At 38.7% G+C, this 20,344-nt stretch overlaps 1 protein-coding gene across 3 annotated transcripts in view; it reads right to left on the bottom strand.

The window, feature by feature from the left end:
- The window catches only part of PPP2R3B (protein phosphatase 2 regulatory subunit B''beta), a 47,969-nt gene extending 28,178 nt beyond the window's left edge, over positions 1–19,791 (bottom strand). The window contains exons 1-2 of one of the 3 annotated variants that reach the window (XM_064646207.1): positions 19,597–19,791; positions 17,732–18,183 (exon numbers count right to left, since the gene is read on the bottom strand). In XM_064646207.1, coding sequence (XP_064502277.1) covers positions 17,732–18,079 — 348 coding nt within the window. In that variant the 5' untranslated portion in view covers positions 18,080–18,183; positions 19,597–19,791. Of the gene's footprint in view, positions 1–2,958; positions 3,289–17,731; positions 18,184–19,596 lie in introns of those variants that run through there. The other 2 variants (XM_064646208.1, XM_064646209.1) reach the window with 2 other exon arrangements.
- Between the last annotated feature and the right edge of the window lie 553 nt (positions 19,792–20,344).

The following is a 20,344-nucleotide window of genomic DNA, read 5'->3' as shown; positions in this document are numbered from 1 at the left end:
CCAGCTTTTTTTTCACTCCTCCGTTTTTTTAATCATTACATTCAGCACAAATTTATTTGACTTTAAAAAAAGTCTGGTTTTAAAGTTAGAACTCAACTGTTTTGTTAGGTGATGTGGCCCCTAAGCAGCAAAATAATACTTATTTTCCTAGTTTAAGTAACACTGAGTTACACAGGTATAAGCATGTCACATACAAAGATGTATTATATTCTGTTATAATTTTGTTTCAAACTTCAGATATATTTTCCTCACATAGCTGGGACAATAGTGGTGCTTATATTCCAACTCAGACAGGTAGGAATGTTACCAGCCAAAACAAGCTGCTCAGCTATCAGCAGGTATTAAGCCTTTCAGTTCACATCTTTCAGTTGCCAGTACATTTGACGTGGTGAGTTTCTTCTCCTTCCAAAGTTTCAGATAAATTGATGAGCAAGATGGACAGTGGCTCTTGAAGTGCTGCATTTCCAGTTCAATATATCCTGTAGGTGTTAAGTACCTAAGAAAGGTTTTGGTCCTAGAACCAATGTCAGGAGTAGATGGACTGAAGTTCTACTTACTTTTATGCTGAGTTACCTACTAAAAAATTCAGTTCCCCAAAGTAATAGAGAACATTTCAACAGTTGTGTATTGTTTTATCCTCCTTTTGAGAAACAGATCTTTCCAGAAAGCCCTACTTTGCTCAGTTTTATAAATTTTCACTAATAAACAAAAACTGAAGAACAGTCTATTCCACCACTTTCCAGAATAACCCACCTCACTACTGGTTGTCTATTTAAAGATTTTCAAGAAACTTGATGTGCTATGCTCTAATGACCACCTCTTCTAAACCAGATGGGATTACCTACACAGATTACTTATTTACATGGCCCTACGTGAAAAGCCACTGCCTTAGAATTCCTGGAACCTGTGGAAGACCCAGTCACTTCAACCCAGCTCAGAACAGATGTTGAGCCACATGTTATCTCACCCTCCACCACCGTTACTGATTTTTTATTTTAGGATACTGGCTTAGGATTATGTAGCTGATAAATAGCTGTTCCTTAAAATGCACCCAACCTATGAGGTCAAGTTGAAATTAACATTAAGTGTCAGGTAAAGAATGCCCAGCTTCTGTATCAACAGTTACTAGCACCCATACTTAGTTTTTGAAGGTACTTCCAAAACATCTCCTTAAAATCATGAAGTTGAAGCAAAGCACCATTTAAAAAAGGAACCTTGGATAAAATATTTTATTTCAAACTAATCCATGACTGACCTCATATTTTAGTTTTATTCTTCTATTAATTCTGTTTTGCTCAAAGAATTTTGTAATCCAATTAAGGTAGTTTATCATACATTATTCTACATTTACCATTTACCCTGGAAGTGCAAGTCTGGTTATAAATCAAAAATATTTGCTCATTGTCTGCACTGTAAGTTTATAGCCAGTAGCATGCTAAAACAGAGAAAACCCTACAGATTAGACAAGCTGTTTTTGAAAGTAGACAGTTGCTTGTAGGTATGAATTACCATACTACACTGAGATGTTTTCTAGGTCAACATAAAAAAGCCCTGTAAAAGTACAAGTGATCCAACTATCATTCGATGAAAGACGGATCAAGTTAAGAGGCACCACACAAGGTAATGATGTGTTTGTTTCACAACAGGATGACATGACTAGACTAAACTTGCCTTCTGCTCTGAGGTACCTAAATATTAACTGCTACCACAATTTTTGAGTAATTAAGATAGCATTTTCTTTTCACGCTGTCTCTAGTCAACAAGCTCCTTTCTCTGTCTCCACTTCAGCACAAAAGATACATGACAAAAATCCTTTCATTCACATGTTTATGCTGAATGGTATAAACCAGCACAGTCAACACTTGCATTCTGCTTTGCACAAAGGAATAAACATTGCTTATAAAGGTCAGATTAAAAAAAAAATAATATAGAAGTCAGAAGGCTAACACATTCTTAGGGTCATAGTGCTCTATGTCCCTCTCTTGAAGGTCAGCTGAAAGGGACACTAGTGCACTGAATTCAAAATTAAGTAGCAGGCTATATTTAGAATGATTTAAAGCAAAAAAAATCTAAGATAATGTAATTTTTATTATACTGATAAACTTTCCTTAATGATAAAAGGGGGAAAAAAAAGTCACACATGCCATCGCTGATATACCTTCAGTATATGAGTTAGAAGCGAGGGTGAGGTAAGGACAAAGTGAATGTTTTCACATACCACCAAATGCCTTAAAGTGTGTTTGAGGAAATACCAAATTTCAATTTCTCAAAAAAAAGCTGCACACTTTTTCTCACTCCAAAAAGATAATCTCTTTGAACAGTTACTCTATAAGTAGTTTTCCTTCTAATTTTACATTTCAAATACTTCTATTCTCAATTATGAGCTCATTTTAAAATGGTCGATTTAACTGACTGCTGCAAAACAGCAGAGGCATGTGTGAACCATGTAGCAACAACTGCTCTCATCCAAATAGAAAGTCCAAAATCTAAAGGAATTCGGGATCATCATGTAAGTATGAAAGCACCTTTTAGCATATTATGTTTGCGTTAGTAAAGTTACAGCCTAGTTCAGTGTATTTTACATTCACAGTTCCAGTAAAAGGTAAATTAAATCCCCTGAGGAAATGCATGCCGATCATGATTATGCAGATCAAGGAAAACAGTCTTTAAAAGTCTAATAGCAACAAATGCACCAACTTTCCACTGCATATCCCTCTGTGCAAACATTGTACTTTAGCTGTGATATGTGCTTCAGCAAACTCTCATTTTTTGTTTGCAGAAAACTACCTGCATAGTCTTCTGAAACACAGAAGAAATCAACATATAAGGAACAGACTATCAAAATCCTTCTTTTAGGATTACTTTAGCAAGAACTTCCATATATTTCTGCCAGTTTGTGTGGCTGTGAAGGTAAAACTGACAACAATAACTTAATTGTATAAGAACAGAAAGACAAACCTGGACCTGCTGAAAAGCTTTCAGTCTCTTCTTGAATCTAGAAGGTAAAACAAAATCACATCCTCGAGCTAGCAATGCCAACTCCTTTCTTAGATCAGGATCTTGCCGTAAAGAAATCTCCTTTATCCTCATGCTTTCGGATTTCATGTAATGTCTCTGTCTGCCAGTCCAGGCACTTGAGTCCCAGTAAATAGCAGAGCTGTTGTATTATCACACAGTGCCACTTAAAGCAGCAGCTGCGCCCGAGTTCTGTGATATTATAAGAGTCAGCTCAACTTCACCCGCTCCATACATTAAAGGGAACTTGGCTGGAATCGCAAAAACAGATTGGAAAGTCACTTTGGGGGCCTGCCCTTTCGTCCATGCATTCCAAAGTCTAAATGGGACAGTATGAAAAAAAAACAATCCTGTTTGGAGGAGCATCTATAAAAGCAGCTTCCAAATTTAAAAAAAGCAAGCCCTACAGGAATGCAGAGAGGCCAGTCGTGGTTATTTTGTAGCTTCCTCCTCCTCCCATCCCCCTCAGCTTTCCCTTCTGTCACAAAACACTCACTCTCTAGCTTCAATGAAGTACCTCACCAAAGGATAAGGTTTATTACACAGCAATTAAATTCCTTTTAAATTCTTTCACCCTTTAGCTGGAACCCTATTACACTGGCAAAACGAAGGCAACAACAAACTGTAGACTTTCAGAGTGGCTCACATAATCATGTAAAAAGATTCTTCTTTTACATTCATCTAGATGTAAGTTACTGTATTGAAAGAATCTAACAATATAAATGCTAAGACAGAAAGCAGTAGCAGAAAAGAGGCAAATGTTACTACACTGAAATGCTGCTTTAAATCATTTTTTACCAAAAGGCTACATTAGAAATACCAATGATGTCAGAAAATTTGAAAAAAGCTGACAGGATACTTTTTTTCTGTTTGCTTAAATAGATAGGAGCTTTCTAAACATTAACATCCACATACTAGATTGCACACCTGTCACGTTTCAGTAGCACTAAAGTTAGAGTCAGCTACCACTCTACTCTATTTTCAGTGTATTGAATCTCAAATACATTTTATGGGGGTAATGAGGCCAAGTTTTAGTCCACATCAATATTCTTCATGGAAATAGAAATCTGATAAGCTTTTGTGGAAATTGAAGTGACCTTCCGTCCTTCCTCCTTTACAGTTTTAGGTACATTAACTGACAACTGGTGAAGTTTTCATGTTTTATATGGGTATACCTTTATCACAGCAATCTTTAAGAAATGTTCCTATTTTGATGACTTTTTTTTTTTCCAAATATCACCATTGCAGTTATGGGTATGGCAATTCTTACCATTCCAGTTCAAGCTGTGAACACTCTCAGCACCCCAAAATTCTCTTAAGATAATGGTATGATGCCTACCTTGTCATGCCCAAGTTCAGTTACTAACAATATAAAAAGAAAGATCTGGCCAATCTTACTCTGTTTTCATTCTTCGTGCTTTAAATAAAGCCATTTTCTTGATTACACAAACATGTAAACAGCCCAAGAAACACTAAAATAATTCTTTCAACACTACGTTTGAGATTTTTCTTACTGGATGGCACTGTTTTACTCCCATATAATCTTAGGCCTATTTATCCAATCATAGCCATTCTGTCATGTAACAGTACATTAAAACCCCACAGTAAATATCCTTGTATGATTAAGAAAAGGAAACTACGAAAAAGTGATAGTGAAACATGATTTGTCTTAATTGGATCCTTTTTTAGTTTATCACACACTGTTACAAAGTAATGATGATAAAACACCTGTTTTCTCGGTTTTAATTTAGTATCCAGTCCCCTCCCTCTGCTTTTTTTATTGCAACTCATTATGAAGATATTTATTTCTTTCGGAAGTGGAAGAACAAGAAAGGAATTGACAAGGCAAGAGTCAGACGTTGTGGTTGGCATGACCAGACTATCAAACTGCATTGAGAAAACTGGCTGTCACTCACTGTCTTTTAGGAAGACTAAATCAACTAACCTGGGATAAACCTTGGCCACAGTGAAGCCAGCAGGGAACTGGGCATTCAGCACACAAGAGCAGCATGCCTGGAACTTGAGATGAAGGACTGAGGTGTTAGAGTAGGAGAGGAATCCTACTCTGGCAACAGATACACAGACCAAAATATTTGTGGAAGGTCAGAAAGGTTGTATTGCAAGGCAGATTGTGTTTCAGGTTAGGCAAAATAGGCCATACTTGAGGTAACAAAGGTGTTTTCTCACCTAAATTGCTCTCTATTTTCATCCCTTTTCACCAGGTGATGCACTTCCATTTGCTACAGTCTTGTTTGATGTGACTGTAGTAAGTCATTAGGATGACAGACTGTCACATGGAGAGCCAACCTAAAAGACTGGAGCTACAGTCCAAACATTAGAAGTCCTGAACCTGCAGTCCTGAACCTGCTGAAGGAGCCTCAGTAAGAAATAATTGTTCTGAACACGATACTGGAAAGAGTTGTATATTTCCCTCCTTTATTCAAGTGGAACTCAAGGGTCCATCATCACATAACAGGCAAACCACATTCAGTATTTTGAATATTCTGTATTGCTTTGTAATAATATTACTTCACTGCTCAAGGTAGATGTTAAGTCAATCCCATTGCTAGCCTAATACTGTTTTAGCACTATGTTTTCAAACCTAGTGGTCATTACATACATTGATGCAGCACAGTTGTCAAAAGTTCCCAGGTTGCATTATATGAAGAAGCTACATGCAGTTGAGTATACTTAAGTACACTGGCAGCTACTAATCACCTCCTGTTCACCAGCTGAAGGTAAAGCTGAAGTTTGTATTGCCACATTTAAGGAGACCAAGTATTTGTAGAGCAATATGGCCAAGAATCTTGTAAGATCTCTGTTTTAACCTTTTCAGTCATGAATTAGCCATAGGAAAAAGGGAAAGCCAGCTCCCATCCAGATTGAACTGGGAGTGTTCAAGTATTGTGTTACATTTATTCTAAATCTGAATTCTCTCCAGTGAAAGCCAAAGCAAGATCCTTTACTGGGTAAAGGGCTGGATGCCAGCCACGAAGCTGTTTAAGTATCCTGGCAGCTTATTATTAGCTAGATAAACAAACAGAGGGGAAGATGCATGCTCAGAGCTTCCTTCCAAAGCTAAAGATATACACTATGAATGGATCCGACTCAAGGGACTGTGGCTAAAGAGTTTACCACTTTAACAGAGATCTGAACACACACAAGAGTAACACAACACAAACAGCACAATATTTTGGGTAATGTAGAGGAAATAGAAACTTGAAGAATACCTTAAGAAACCTCAAGTATTTGCCTACAGAAACAGAATTTCTTGTCAGAAGCATACGCCAACTGTATATTTAAAGTCTTAAGACACTACAGGGAAGTGACCTCAAGTCTTTGGAAAAAAAGCATCCCAACATTACAGGAAGCCCCCAAGAAAATAATTTAAATATGTAATAAGATGTATTCAGCCATACAAAACCTATAGTTACTGGGGTCCAGTCTTCAACCCAGTAACATATGAACCAAAATGACAGAAAGTCTGTCATTTGGAGGCAGTTTAAATAAGGCTGAATGGCCAAACCCAATGGCAACAGCATAGAACCAAATAGAGTCCCTTAGCCTGGGATGCTGCAGAAAGTAAGAGTGACTCCTAGGTCAGCTGTGGAAAGAGAACTATCACCACAACAGTCAGTGTAAAGGGTTATTATGCAACTGTGTAACCCTTTCCAAAATAACTGATTAGTAAGGGGCAGAACACAGCAGTTTAAGAGAAGATCACTAAGGCAAGGTAGCACCTTTCTCAATAATAGAAAAAAGATGGAAGAGCATGACTTAGTACTAAAGATATATTTCAGAGGTTTAAGGTGGAAAAAAAGCACTACTAGTAAAAACAAATAGTTCAGGAAGATATACAACAAGTCAATGAGCCAAGGGTGCTTGCTAAAACACAGGTACTATGAGGCAGGAAATACAAAGAAAAATTACATAAATATACTAGAAGACAGACAAATAAAAGAAGCAATTCTTTGCCAGACTAAGGAAACAAGTAAAAAACCGCAAAACCAACCAACCAAAACAAAAAAATACCCAAAAGAATCACCCAACAAAAAACCCCCCCTGAAATGCTGGGTTCTTTTTTTCCCCTCACAAAACATTGCGACTAGACTATCACCATTATTAAATATTATCAAGAATTACTTCTAAACCAGATAGTTCCATACCTGGCCTTTTATGTACTAAAAGATCCTGGAACTAACTTCTTGCTAGCAACTTCCCATTTCTAACTGCTTTGCATGAGTGGAGAACAAGAGGAAAATGCATTTGTGAGCTGAACAGAATAACAAAGTATAACTATCCATCCCTAAATCTCCTTTGGATAAGAGTCCCACCTTTTCAGCAGTACACTGACAAAACCCAAGGGAGATATGTCTACCATGTATAGATAACAGAAGGAATCAAGGTATTATGCTCATACTCAGCTACCAGCTATGCAAACTGATTGCTTTAAAGTTATGGACAGTGTTTTGAGTATGACATGCAACACTGATGAACTGCTGGATGTTGACTCTGTGCAGTTAAGAAATCTACCTTCATAGGAAGAAACGGATGCTTTTGCCTTCGAAAGAAGTTCATGGGAATCTGGGCCTAGATGCACATTGTTTTTCTTGGAGGATGCAATGCCTCCCCCTTAGAACAGGAAGTCTTGCATGTGCACATCTTCTCTAATGATTATTTACATTTTCCAGTACTCTTGAATTAGACAGAGCAATGCCTGTAAGTTCTTTCCAGGTAGGCTGGGAGAATCCAGAGTTCTTACAAGGCAAGACAGTGAATAAAAAGACAGCAGTTAGATGTCAGATGTGTAGTCATGCTGGTAGGCTGGGAAGGATGGGCTGATCAGATTCTCTGCACATTACCAAAAGAATGCCATGTATGAACACCACGCCATGGGTTGTTATCAGATTGTAAGATAAGATACATGTCACCTTGCTATGATTACACAGCCTGGACTCCAAAGACATAGCATGGGCCTTTTTAGATTGCTGACTAACTTCAGCAAGCATCAACACCAGATGTTATAAAACCTGAGCCTGACAGTAAATGAATGGTTTATATACCTTTCTGAACAATTCTCTGCCATTGTCACTGGAGAGTGGAAGGCTTAGACAAAGTTTTAAAAAGCAAAGCCTTGCTGGTAAGTCTCGAGGTGCAGAAAGGACTCCCTTACTTTCTAAACTCCTTCTCAGGGAAGGGTTTAAGTGCAGCTGAATCCTACCTTAGCCTCAGACTGTGTTAACAGCTTAAATTTAAAGGAATTACAGAGGTATGATTAAACCGCTTTGTCCCACAGGTTTTAATGTTGGCAAAACAGATATATTTATATAAATAAATAATTTATTATGACAAATTAACAAACAGGTGAACAGACGAAAGATCTTAATCAGAAGTATTTACTACACAGTGCAAAAGCTAAAAATCTACTAGTAGAGTATTATATAACAAAGTAATATAGTGCACTGTAACAAAGCAATTATATTAAAGCAATTGTATCGAAGCTAGCAAAAGAAATAATTATTAAATAGAGATTGATATAACTCACCACACAAGATAGTGGGCAGAACTCTCCCTTTCTCTTAACTCCTAGGGAATAACCATGAAGAGGTGTCCCTGCTTCACAAGAGAAGCTCCACACTTCAAGGAAGTATGTTAAAAAATCTTCTATATGGAAGTTGGACTGGGCTTTTATAGTTATGAAGTGATGGACTGGTAGTCACAGATTTACAAGCTCACAGACTAGCTTATCTGTCACATCTTGTTTGCAAAAAAGTATGTATATTTGAAGTCTGGTGAACCAGGATGGTCTCAGCATAATTTAACACCAAGACAGCACCCTGGTGCCAGCAGCTGAACTTGCATGATAGCTTGCATGATGGCCTGCATGATGGTTTGCATAGTACACATTATTGGATTTTAGGTCTGTTCAGGGTGGACCATCCTGCCACAGCCATCTTAAAAAACATTATCAGTTGACATTTTATTTGTGTACAGCATAAACTGAATTTTAACAGAAACAGATTGCTGGAATAGTTCTACAGGTGGAGCCTATTTATTATTCATGATCTTCAGATGACCCTATTCATCCGATCATGAAAACCAGGATCACCCAAACTGATGCTGCTGAGGTGGCGACTAGAGAGAAAGACATAAGCAAAAAAATCTAGTATGGATTACACAAATTAAAGTCACACCTGCTCTAATAAGATGCTGAGGTTTTATATTTTAGATGAACTGTGATGCTACAGAGACTATCCACAGAGGAAGCTACAGCCAACAATATATACACCTGTAACTTTACCAATGTAAGCCTCTGAATAGCAGAATAGGTTGAAAAGAATCAGTTCAGGCTGATTCAGAATGCCACTGAGATATTCCTACAGGTGACAGCAGCTTTTACTACGGAGTCTAATGATACATATTTTACAACTTTTCAAAGTCACACTGGCTGTTATGGATAATTAGTAATTTCTACATTGCTATTATTTAACTTGTGTCACCTTAATTTAGAAATGGACAGAGTAATCTAGTATAAAGAACATGAATGACAACGTTTTATAATTGTCCAGCAACTTATTTCAACTTTGCACCAACTGTTCAGTACTTCCATAATTTTGACATTAACTGAATTTTCAATTAATCCTTTCAAAAACATCATTTCCCAAACTAGAATGATTGGTGTATGAAAGTACAACCACTGCTTTAAATCCAGCATCACAGGCTAACACAACATGTAATTTAGTCCCTGAAATCACAAGACAATAATTTTGAGTCAGTGACAGCTGCAAGACAGCTTCTTGCTTATGCTTTTGCTTGAGATTTCCCTCCCCAAGGATCTTAAAGTAAAACAAACAAATTGGGAAGTTTAACACACAGACTTCGTTCTACAAGTCTGTCAGTAAATTCACAAATTGTTAATTTACCAATCAAAACCAGGATTTCTGATATTTCTATGAATTTCTATGAAGACATACTCTTGATCTAACACTACTGTGTTGTATCAGTGTGATATTGCTGATTCAGGAAATGGAGGCGACAGAAACTATACTGATTTCTACAGTGCTAAATGAAAAGTTAAGCACCTACAAACTTGCAAGCAAAGGACAAAGCAAAGAAAGAAGGCAGAGCAAAGAAGCAGGTCACTGTTAACCAAGTGAACTTTATCTTTCAGTATAACTAAAGGAGCAACCATTACGCAGGAAGAAAAAAGACCCAGGGAATGCGACATCTTACAGAGGTATAACACCACAAATACATTGCCAGAACAGAAACAGTACTACTGACTTTCCTCCAATCTCCACTACTTTAGGTCTTTATGTGAAGTCTAAATATTTTTTCTAGAAAATCTTTCTAAAATAATACTAAGCCTAGATTTGCCACCTCATAAATAAGCAGGTACTCAAAATTTTAAGTGGTGTTTTTAGTGCATTAAAAGCAATTAAGAGCACAAACCTAGCAATTTTTTGTTTAAAATCTGAAGTTACAACACAAGACAAAGTATTTGCTGTATATGATGACTATTCATGAAGACTATTAGTAGATGGAAGAATAATCTAGTTCATCATTAATTGTTTTCAATAGTGCATAATTTCAAATAGTTTGTCTCATTTCTTAGTGAAGTATGCCACAAGGATGGTTATTTACAATACATCAGTGATGATCATATCTAGCAGATATGTTTATAAAATTTAGAAGATTATTTATTTTTTATCAATATAAACCTAGCTTCTAAATGGATAAAACTGCTTAGAAACTGTTCTCCTGGTTCTGCTGAATTAAAAAAACAAATGAAGTCAAGCCATTTCACAAGTTCTACGGTGAACACATTTACAACTCTGTTGTACAGATATTTTGCAAGGATTGCCTCAACATCCACTCATGAGGTTTTCCCCAGCATATAGATTTTTACAAATGTTGTGAAAATCTCCTTGTAGACTTCCAGCTCATCTCACTTGCCTGAGATCAGCCAAAGTTACTAGTTAGATCTACATAGAACAAATATGTAAGTCTAATTCCATATGAATGAAGCTAAACAGTATGCACAAGGTTAATTAAACACATATCTCAACAGCACAAGCACCCTGCAAGTACCTGTGGTCTAGAAATATTACTTGGGTGGCTCTATAGTTTCTAGCTATTTTTTACATAGAATGGTGATTGCTATGCAAAAGGGGCACATCTAAGATGAAGTACTGGAACACACTTTTAAAAACATTTCTTAGTTACTGGTTAGGTTTCTATAGACCCATTTTTAGTTGTATCTGTCATTTGCAGAATACAAACTGATCTTATCTACCAAGACATTGGTACCATGTGGTTAACTTGAAGACAAGAACACCACACTAATACAGCCCAACACAAAGGAGTTATTTACACATTATGCCACTGTTAAAACACTAAATTTAGTAACCTTTGTGGTTGACTGCAAAAAACAGTGAGTGCGTTTAACTGGTATCTCCTCGAATCAATGCAACGACTTCAATGAAAGTTAGGCAACTTTAACACAGTTGTGTGTGCAAAGCCTCTAAATCTCCCAAGGCTTGGCCATATGATACTACCACTGGCATTTTGTAGATTTTTCTCATAACATGGCTTGCTGAAAAATTCTGTGCAGTCATTGACTAGGTCAATCAGTGGACAAACCAGTACACTGGATGAGCTGCATTTATACTTTTGTACTGAAGGAAGTCCATATATAGTTTTGGCCTCAAGTGTATTTCTTGCTGACAGAGTAAGTGTAGGGCATATGGAAAGGTTCTCAAAAATATAAGATGGGTTCTCAAGCATCACTGAAGGAAAAAAGAGAAAGCTATCTCCTCTATATCAATATCTAATTTCCTCCCAGATTGAACACCAGTTAAAAGAATAAATGTTTAAATGGCTGATGTAAAGCTAAAATTAAGCTTATATGTTTTGAAAGACCGGACAGAGAAGCAACTGGAATTAAGTACTGATCTTAAAAACAAACAAAAAACGTTCAAAGCTATATAAGAGTTAGTTACTCAAAAGGAGTGACTATGATTAATAAATTTCATCCAAATATTTGAATTTGTCCCCTGACAGGATTCAGGGGAACTTCAAATTTCAAGAAAGCCACACATAATTCTGAATTCCATTTTTCAGCACTAGACATGCCAAAAACTCTTAAGACTGGATGCAGTATATAAGAAATATGAGTTTACAGTAGGACAGATACTTTCAAGTGCAACTCTCACTTGAACAATTCACTATTTCTTCTAACAAAGCTCAACAGAATTAATATAACTGCTAAGAAAAGTAACATTTATATCCCAGGGTACAAGATGCAAATAGAATAAGGAGCACTATCAAAAAGCTACAACAGTGAATAACATTAAGTTTCTCAATTATAAATAAAAAGAACAGATAGTTCTCTAATCGGTATAATGGTTCTTCTATTCCAAGCTACTCAGTACAGCAAAGCTTAAGAAGATTAACACAACATACTAGCAGCACTGCTTGTGCTGACTACTCTTATTTCACTACACTTGAAACTAATAATGATTTTATAGGAACACCTATAGCTGCACTCTTCTAGAGTTTAATATGAACTTTTGGCTGCCCTTGCTTTATTGGCACCATAGAAGGAGCTTTATTGTGAACACACTAGTGCTGACATCTGTCATAGTACACTGTTATCACTGTAAAAGTACATCAGTTTGATATCAGGTTATTTACAGTCTCCCTTTAAGTCACGGGCTCGAGTTGAAAGCCAAGTCCACCACCCTCCCTCACTTAGCGATGGGACACGGCACTAGTAACACTATCTTTGCATAATACAGATTTAGGGAGCGTATGTGTTAGACCACACTCAGTCCTGCACAGCGTAATCTGGTGTGCAGTGCAGTGCTAATACAGTTTACATAACCCAGGCTCAGTAGTTAGTATTGCTTCTAGTATTAAGGCATACATGGCAGCAATTCAGATGCAGACACCAAATACGACCAGACGCTGGACACGTGAAGGCCAACATCAAAGCTTAACAACTACTTGAGCAGGGTACAGGATTCAAACACTGTCATTCCTCTTATTTTTCTGGCATGTTTTATGAACATTGTTTCTCCCCATGCTAATAGAAGGTAGTCCCCAAAGACACTGCCAGCACACTTGCAGAAGACAGGCATAGTGTACCACAGGTCTGATGGATGCAGGTACAAGCCTAGTTACACTTTAACTCAAGCCCTCAGAACTATTTGTTTCAAAAAGCAACTCTTTTAGTGGTGTTAAACTTTGGTCAATGTTAAAAGGTTTAATTCTAGTCCCCCTTTAAACTAAAATGGATCCTAGCAGTACTACATCATTTAAATCGAGTAACTGTTAACAAAAATTTGGCAAGAATATTATTGATGAAAAAAGCTATGCAGCAATATATTACAATAGTAAAAAAAAAATTACAAGTTACAGAAATATGAGGCAATAAGCTTTAACTGTCACAGGATATCAAGTGTGAACATATGCTTATCGAGCAAAGAATATAGGGAAACCACTCCAAGAAGTACCTTTATATCAAAGGTTGACCCTGCAGAGAAACGGAAAATAACTTTCAAGCACTTCACATCGTATCACATTCTCTCTGCACCACCACCCCACAAAATGCCCATAGGGAATTCTGTAAATTGTTTCCCCAGATGCCTTGTACACCAGCTGGTTAGGATTAAACATCTTGCCTATGGCACTTTTTAGGCCTTGAGGACTGGCATTTGTGACAATGTGATGAATAGTGTACAATTGTGTACACCCCATATGTTTAATATAATCTAGGGCACCAGAAACACTGTTAAATCCATGTACAGTAGTGATGAGGGTTAGAAGAAATCTACAACAGCTATTCTTCAAGCTGGAAAGTTACAGCTCTAGAATTTCCTTTCTTCAACAATATACTCAGAAAATATTTAAGAATGTTGAAATTTTTCTATGTCTCTGATTTTCTGTTATTTTAAGATTTAGCACGGGACTGCTTGCAGAATAAGAAGTGCTAGCAAGCACTTCACATCACATAAGAAAAGTGACCAGAACTTTGCAAGTACAGTGTTGGTACAATGGGTACAGTCAGACAACAACCCCACTGTGAATGGCAACCATGCAAGTAGTGCAAAGCACCTCCTCTGAAGGAAAAACTAAAACCCTAACCAAACACTGTTTTGTTTTCACTTGCACTAAAACACACTATAAGATAGATTTTCATGGTAGAGTTCTGTCTAGATTTCAAAATGTGCATGTGGCTTAAGCCAATAGTTTACTCTGAATATGGTTTTAAGTAGCCTGTTCAGATGAAATAATTCCTGTTTGAAGCACTTCAGTTTTTTGTTCATCTTTAATATAAAGATCTTGTAAATTCTTTTATTACTGGAGAAAGTACTTTAGACTTGCTAATTAGTGGAGGGCTTCAACTATCTTGAAAGATGGCAAATTCTCCTCTGACAAGACATAAGTGTTTCAGCAAAACACATGGCAACTTCTGAATTTTGGATAAAAATATAACCCTCAGACTTCAATTACAAACTAACTTCTTAAAAAAAAGAAAGATCTCCTTGAATAAATAGTGCTTAATGGTAGCCATCAGCACATCAACTTATTTTGCTCATATGCTACTGTTTAAAGTGTCAAAAATTAAATATCTAGTTAGATTCAAGACTGGTCTTCTGAGAATGCTTCCCATTCTGAAAAGCATGTTTTTCTAATAAATGCAGAAACCTGTAGTATGAAAATGTTTTCCTACACATTCATATTTACTACCTGGTAATAACCTGAGCATGGCAGTTTTCTGTTATCAGCTTTATTGTTTGGTGTCCTTCAAAAAAGTTGCAAGAACATTTTAAGACACATGAAAAGGAATACAGCAACCTTACCCATAATCAAATGCAGTGATTCAGCTCACTGACACTGAAAACATATCATGCCAAAATGAGTTTACTGCTTGTATGATGTTTTATGAGAATTCCAGTGTACAGTAAGAAAAAGTTTAATAAGATGCTTCAGTTGATTTATATAGTCCTAAAAGAAATAATTTTCCAGCTCTTTATGGTTGGATGTAAAAGCTCTTTCCCAATATCACTGTTGGGCACACAGAGCTAAGCACATTAACTTTTACCACTTTCTAGGACTGCTATTTAGAATTTAAATCTGTATTACTGGATCTACGGTACAAGCTTTCTTTTTAAAAAAGCTATCTGAAACAGCTTCTTGCATTTCTAGAAGTGAGATGAGGGCCTCAAACGTACTTAAACTCATATGAGGTAGGTAAAACCATTTGTGATTTGATCTCCGAAACATAATTAAGTGTACAAAACCAGATGCATTAGTTTTGACACTGCAGCGGGTAGTTTACAGGAAATAGGGTACATTTTGCTTTCTATGAGAAAACACAGTCATGGTGTACACATGCAATTATGCAACTCTTGGTGGTATTTAAGATCTGATGTCAGCTGCAAATGCAATTTACACTTAAAGATTAAGAAACTTTTGGATTAAGCTTCAGTTCAGCTGAATAATAAAGCCATAAATAAATTTCTTACTGCTTGGAAATTCCCCCTGCCTAACCTTCTTCAGGCAATCAAAAACTTAACCCTCTTAGGTTTTCTCTCAGCACTATATAAACAATTCCAATTAAGTAAAGAATGTTACTCTTCATTAATCTCTTCTAATTCCTCTTTATGGGATCTTATTCAAGTAATCAACCAAGACACGTGAAGAGAAGTTACACTACACAAATTAGCAATCAAGTACATCAAGTAACAGTGGGTTTTAATGGCAACTCTTCCTTTGCTTGCGTCTATCTAATACAATAAACTGAGCATCTGCTGACTTTCTGCATTTCACTAGAAATGAAGGTGAAATGTGCAGTAAAACATAATGGTGTGAACATAAAAAAATACGTAAATCAATTGTCATGGCTTGCTGTCTGGCTGGTAATTACACATAAGTAGAGGTCCATATTATTGAAAAACCAATCTAAACAAACACTAGACTGGAAGTGTGATGTTTTGAAGCTAAGAAGTGGGGACTTAAAGTTGTCAAGCTAGGTAAGTATACACACTCAAGGCACATTGACAACAAACTAAAAATAACCAATACTCTTAAACAACCTCAGCTCTGTTCTCTCTACCCTCACCAACCTGAGCAGGCTTCCCTGGGACAGCAGGTTTGGCCAGTGTAATGAGTTAGATACCAAAGTATGTAGAGTAATTGGGAGTGATGACCTCTTACAATTTCCCAGTATTATTAAAAGATATGAATTTATAGTCCTATAGCACAAACAGCATGCTTCTTAACAACTCTTCGAAGTCCTCATGAACCTCATGAAGTTCAACAAGGCCAAGTGCAAGGTCCTGCCTGGGTCAGCGAAATCCCAAGCACAAATACAGGCAGGGTGGGGAATGGATTGAAAGCAGCCCTGAGGTGGAGGATTTGGGGGTGCCGGTGGATGAAAAGCTCAACATGACACAGCAACATGTGCTCATAGCCCAGAAAGCCAATGGTATCCCAGGCTGCATCAAAAGCAGCGTGGCCAGCAGGTCAAGGGAGGTGATTCTGCCTGTCTACTCTGCTCTGCTGAGACCCCACCTGGAGTGCTGCATCGAGGTCTGGGGTCCCCACTGTAAGAAGGATGTGAACCTGGTGGAGCAAGTCGAGAGGAGAGCCATGAAGATGATCACAGGGCTGGAGCACCATGCCTATGGAGACAGGCTGAGAGAGTTGGGATTTTCAGCCCGGAGAAGGCCCTGAGGAGAACTTATAGCACCTTCCAGTACCTAAAGGGGGCTGACAAGAGAGCTGGGGAGGGACTCTTTACAAGGGCATGTAGAGACAAGACAAGGATTTAAATGACTTAAACTGAAAGAGTAGGTTTAGATTACATATTAGGAAGAAAATCTTCAAATTCTTTACTGTGAGGGTGGTGAGGCACTGGAACAGGTTGCCCAGAGAAGTTGTGGATGCCCCATCCCCAGCAGTGTTCAAGGCCACGCTGGATGGGCTTTGTGCAACCTGCTCTAGTGGAAGGTATCCCTGCTCAGCAGGGGGACTGAAACTAGATGCTCTTGAAGGTGCCTTCCAGTCCAAATCATTCTATAATTCTGTGATCCTATGAAGGCAGATCATACATAAGCAATGCTTAATTTTGTCAAACACCACATAATTTTCTATCCATTTTTTTTTTTACTATTTATGAAAAGAGCTAGAAACTAGATTGAACTGAACTGCAAGTTTAAAAAGAGTATTTCAGGTTGGGGGCAGGGTTGTCATTCTTGCACAGAGGGTATTGTCTGTTATAAATGAAGACCTCATTAGAAAGGAAGCACTGAGTGTACCATGCAGTACCAAAACAATTACTTTGTTAATATGCAGATTCAGTGTGGCCAAATTTGAGTCTTGTACTAACAATAGTGCCTGGTATCATTAGACAAAGGAATATTTGCAGTCAAGGCAGTACGTTATAAAAGGAGCACAAACATGAGGACTTACATTTGTCCACAGTTAGACTGCAAGGAGCCAAGACAATCTTTTGGAAGTTTAGGCCACCAACCGTTAAAACTAATGACACACAAATATTGAAATTTTATGTTCAGTGCTGCTGCTTCTCTCCACCCCAGATACCTCCTGAGGGGAAACTACTTACTTGCATAATTTACCAAAACCACAAACACAAAATGCAGTTCCATTTAAACAAATAAGTCTAATAAGTAAGAAACAAACTTACTACTTTTGTTCTTGAGGATTGACGTGTTGCTCTAACATTAGAAATGCTCCTTGAGGTAGCTGGAGTTGCCAATGGAAGAGTAGTAGAAAGCTGAGGAGGACTGAAGGACATTAAAGGCAATCTGGTATCTCCTAATATGGACTGTTTGGAATTGGAATTTTTATTAGTGAACCTCTCATTTTTACTGTTTCCTGAATCTGCATTACCAATCTCTGTTTTCTCTTCATTCTTGACTCTTCTCAAGCAGTCCTTTATTGTCGACTGAGTTGCAGGCTGACTCAACCAGCACAAAAAGAGTTCATCTACCTTCATCTTCATTGCAGGTTGCAAAATTTTCCCAGGTGACATTTTCTACCAGTTTCTTTGTTTTCTTGGTTCAAATTCAAAGTAAAGATTTGACAATCATCTAAACATTCCACTTGACTTCTAGTGTTTCACAGACTTCATGGTTCCTGTTAAGAAAAATATGATTATTAAATCTTACAGTTTTAACCAAGTGTTGATATTTATTCCCTCAAGATACCACCAGGAGTTGAGAGTTACATTCTAATACGTGACTTCAACAACACTTTATAAGTGTTACCCATTAATCAGTCAGATTCAATTCCAATAATTTCTTCTAAATAATAGATAACTTCTTTTAGAAGCATGTTGTTTAAATGATGGAGACTGGACAAAAAGACACTGCACTTGGACTTTCTCAAGAGATATCTAACAAATATCCTCTAATAATGTGCTAAACCTCAATGTATTACGATGAATAAGACTTGACTTGCACACGCTAAGAACTAAATGTCTAAGTAGTTTATGCAAAGCCTTGATGATAGAACAAGAAAGATTTAAGAAGCAAGTCTTTCAGTCAAGAGGTTTAGAACTAAGACTGAAGGTTCGATTTTCATTCAGAGGTCAGTGCTACTGACTTAAAATATTGCAATCCCCCCACATGATGCCCAGCTGAATACCCAAAGCTTGGTATCACAGAGTCATTCAATATTTTAAAAACTGATATTTGACATCCATTTTTACAGTTTTTCAAAACCAATGCAAAACCCAATGTGACTCAAGAATTGGGATAGTATGATTTCAAGTTCAGCTACTCAACTGAAACAAACAGAATGCATATTGTTTTTTAGAGAGAGATAGAGGACTGGAATGAAACGCTAACAGAACCAAGTTACTATCGAGATCTGGTACAGTTTAAACAAAAACTATGCTTCCTCATGTTTGCTTTTGGGTTTTTTTTAAAAAGCCTTTGTCAGTATTTGATCTATATGCATAAGGCAGTAAAGATGTATGGTTGGGCTCGATGACCTTAGAGGTCTCTTCCAACCTAAATTATTCTATTCTATGATTCTATATGTCAATACTTTGCTGAAGAAGCCTTAAAATAAGCACCTCAATTTGGAAATGAATAACATCTAGCAAACGAACAATACTATTAAAAACCAATGCTCATCCTCATCCTGTGGCAGAACTGGAAGCCCTATAACACCGCATCACTTGAACTGTCGCCACTCAGCAGTTCAGTTACTCCGTCTCTGAACCTGAAGGTCACGTCGTTTCGCTACCTTTTTGTCAGACCAACACCTTCACGACACCCGCGGCTGTGCCCGGCCAGCCCCGAGCACCATCGACGTGTGAGGAAACGGCTCTGGGGAAGGGCCAGCCCGGCGCCGCCCCGGGAGTGGGGAACCACCGCCGCCACCGCCGCCGCCGCCACACGCTCGGTCCCTCGGGCCGGCACCTGCCCCTAGCAGCAGCTCAGGGGGGAGGTGGCTCCGCGCCACAGGAGTATCCCGAAGGGCAGATGCTCACCCCTACCCGGCTCCGCCGCCGCAGGAGTGTCCCGAAAGACAGACGCTCACCCCTACCCAGCTCCGCCGCCGCAGGAGTGTCCCGAAAGACAGACGCTCACCCCCACCCAGCTCCGCCGCCGCCCCTCCCGCCGCCGCCTTCAAACACGCGCCTCCTTCCGGCCCGGCCCCGGCGTCTCGCGAGAGGGCGGCCCTTCCGCCCCGCAGGACGCGGCGGCGGTCGCCATGGTGACGGGCCGGGGTGGGGGGGGCGGTGGGACCGCCCCGCCTGTGTCAACCGGTGGCACCGCCGCCCCCTGTGCCGAGCTTAGAGCTGAGACAGGGTCTCGGTGTCTCGGAGCTGCGGCAGCTCACAGGCTGCTCCTCACTGGCTGGTTTTTTGAAAGGAGCTGGCAAAGTGATGGGGAAGCAGATGCCTCCTCAGCGAGTTCGCTGACGACACAAAGCTGGGGCGAGTGGCCAATACCCCAGAGGGCTGTGCAGCCCTCCAGAGGGACCTCGAGAGGTTGGAGAGATGGGCAGAGAAGAACTGTCTGAAATTCAACAAAGGCAAATGCTGTGTCCTGCACCTGGGGATGAGTAGCCCCGGGCACCTGTACAGGCTGGGGGCTGACCTGCTGGAAAGTGGCTCTGAAGAATCACAGAATATGCTGAGTTGGAAGGAACCCACAAGGATCATCGAGTCCAACTTCTAGCCCTGCAGAGGACCATCCCCAAGAATCACACTGTGTGAGGTGCTGGTGGACAATGAGCTGTCTGTGAGCCAGCAGTGTGTCCTTGGAGTGCATTAGGAAGAGCA

This window comes from Pseudopipra pipra, chromosome 2, assembly GCF_036250125.1.
Source record: "Pseudopipra pipra isolate bDixPip1 chromosome 2, bDixPip1.hap1, whole genome shotgun sequence".
Classification (NCBI taxonomy): domain Eukaryota; kingdom Metazoa; phylum Chordata; class Aves; order Passeriformes; family Pipridae; genus Pseudopipra; species Pseudopipra pipra.
Note: the sequence above shows the minus strand (reverse complement) of the source record. Positions and strands in the feature narration are given on the sequence as shown.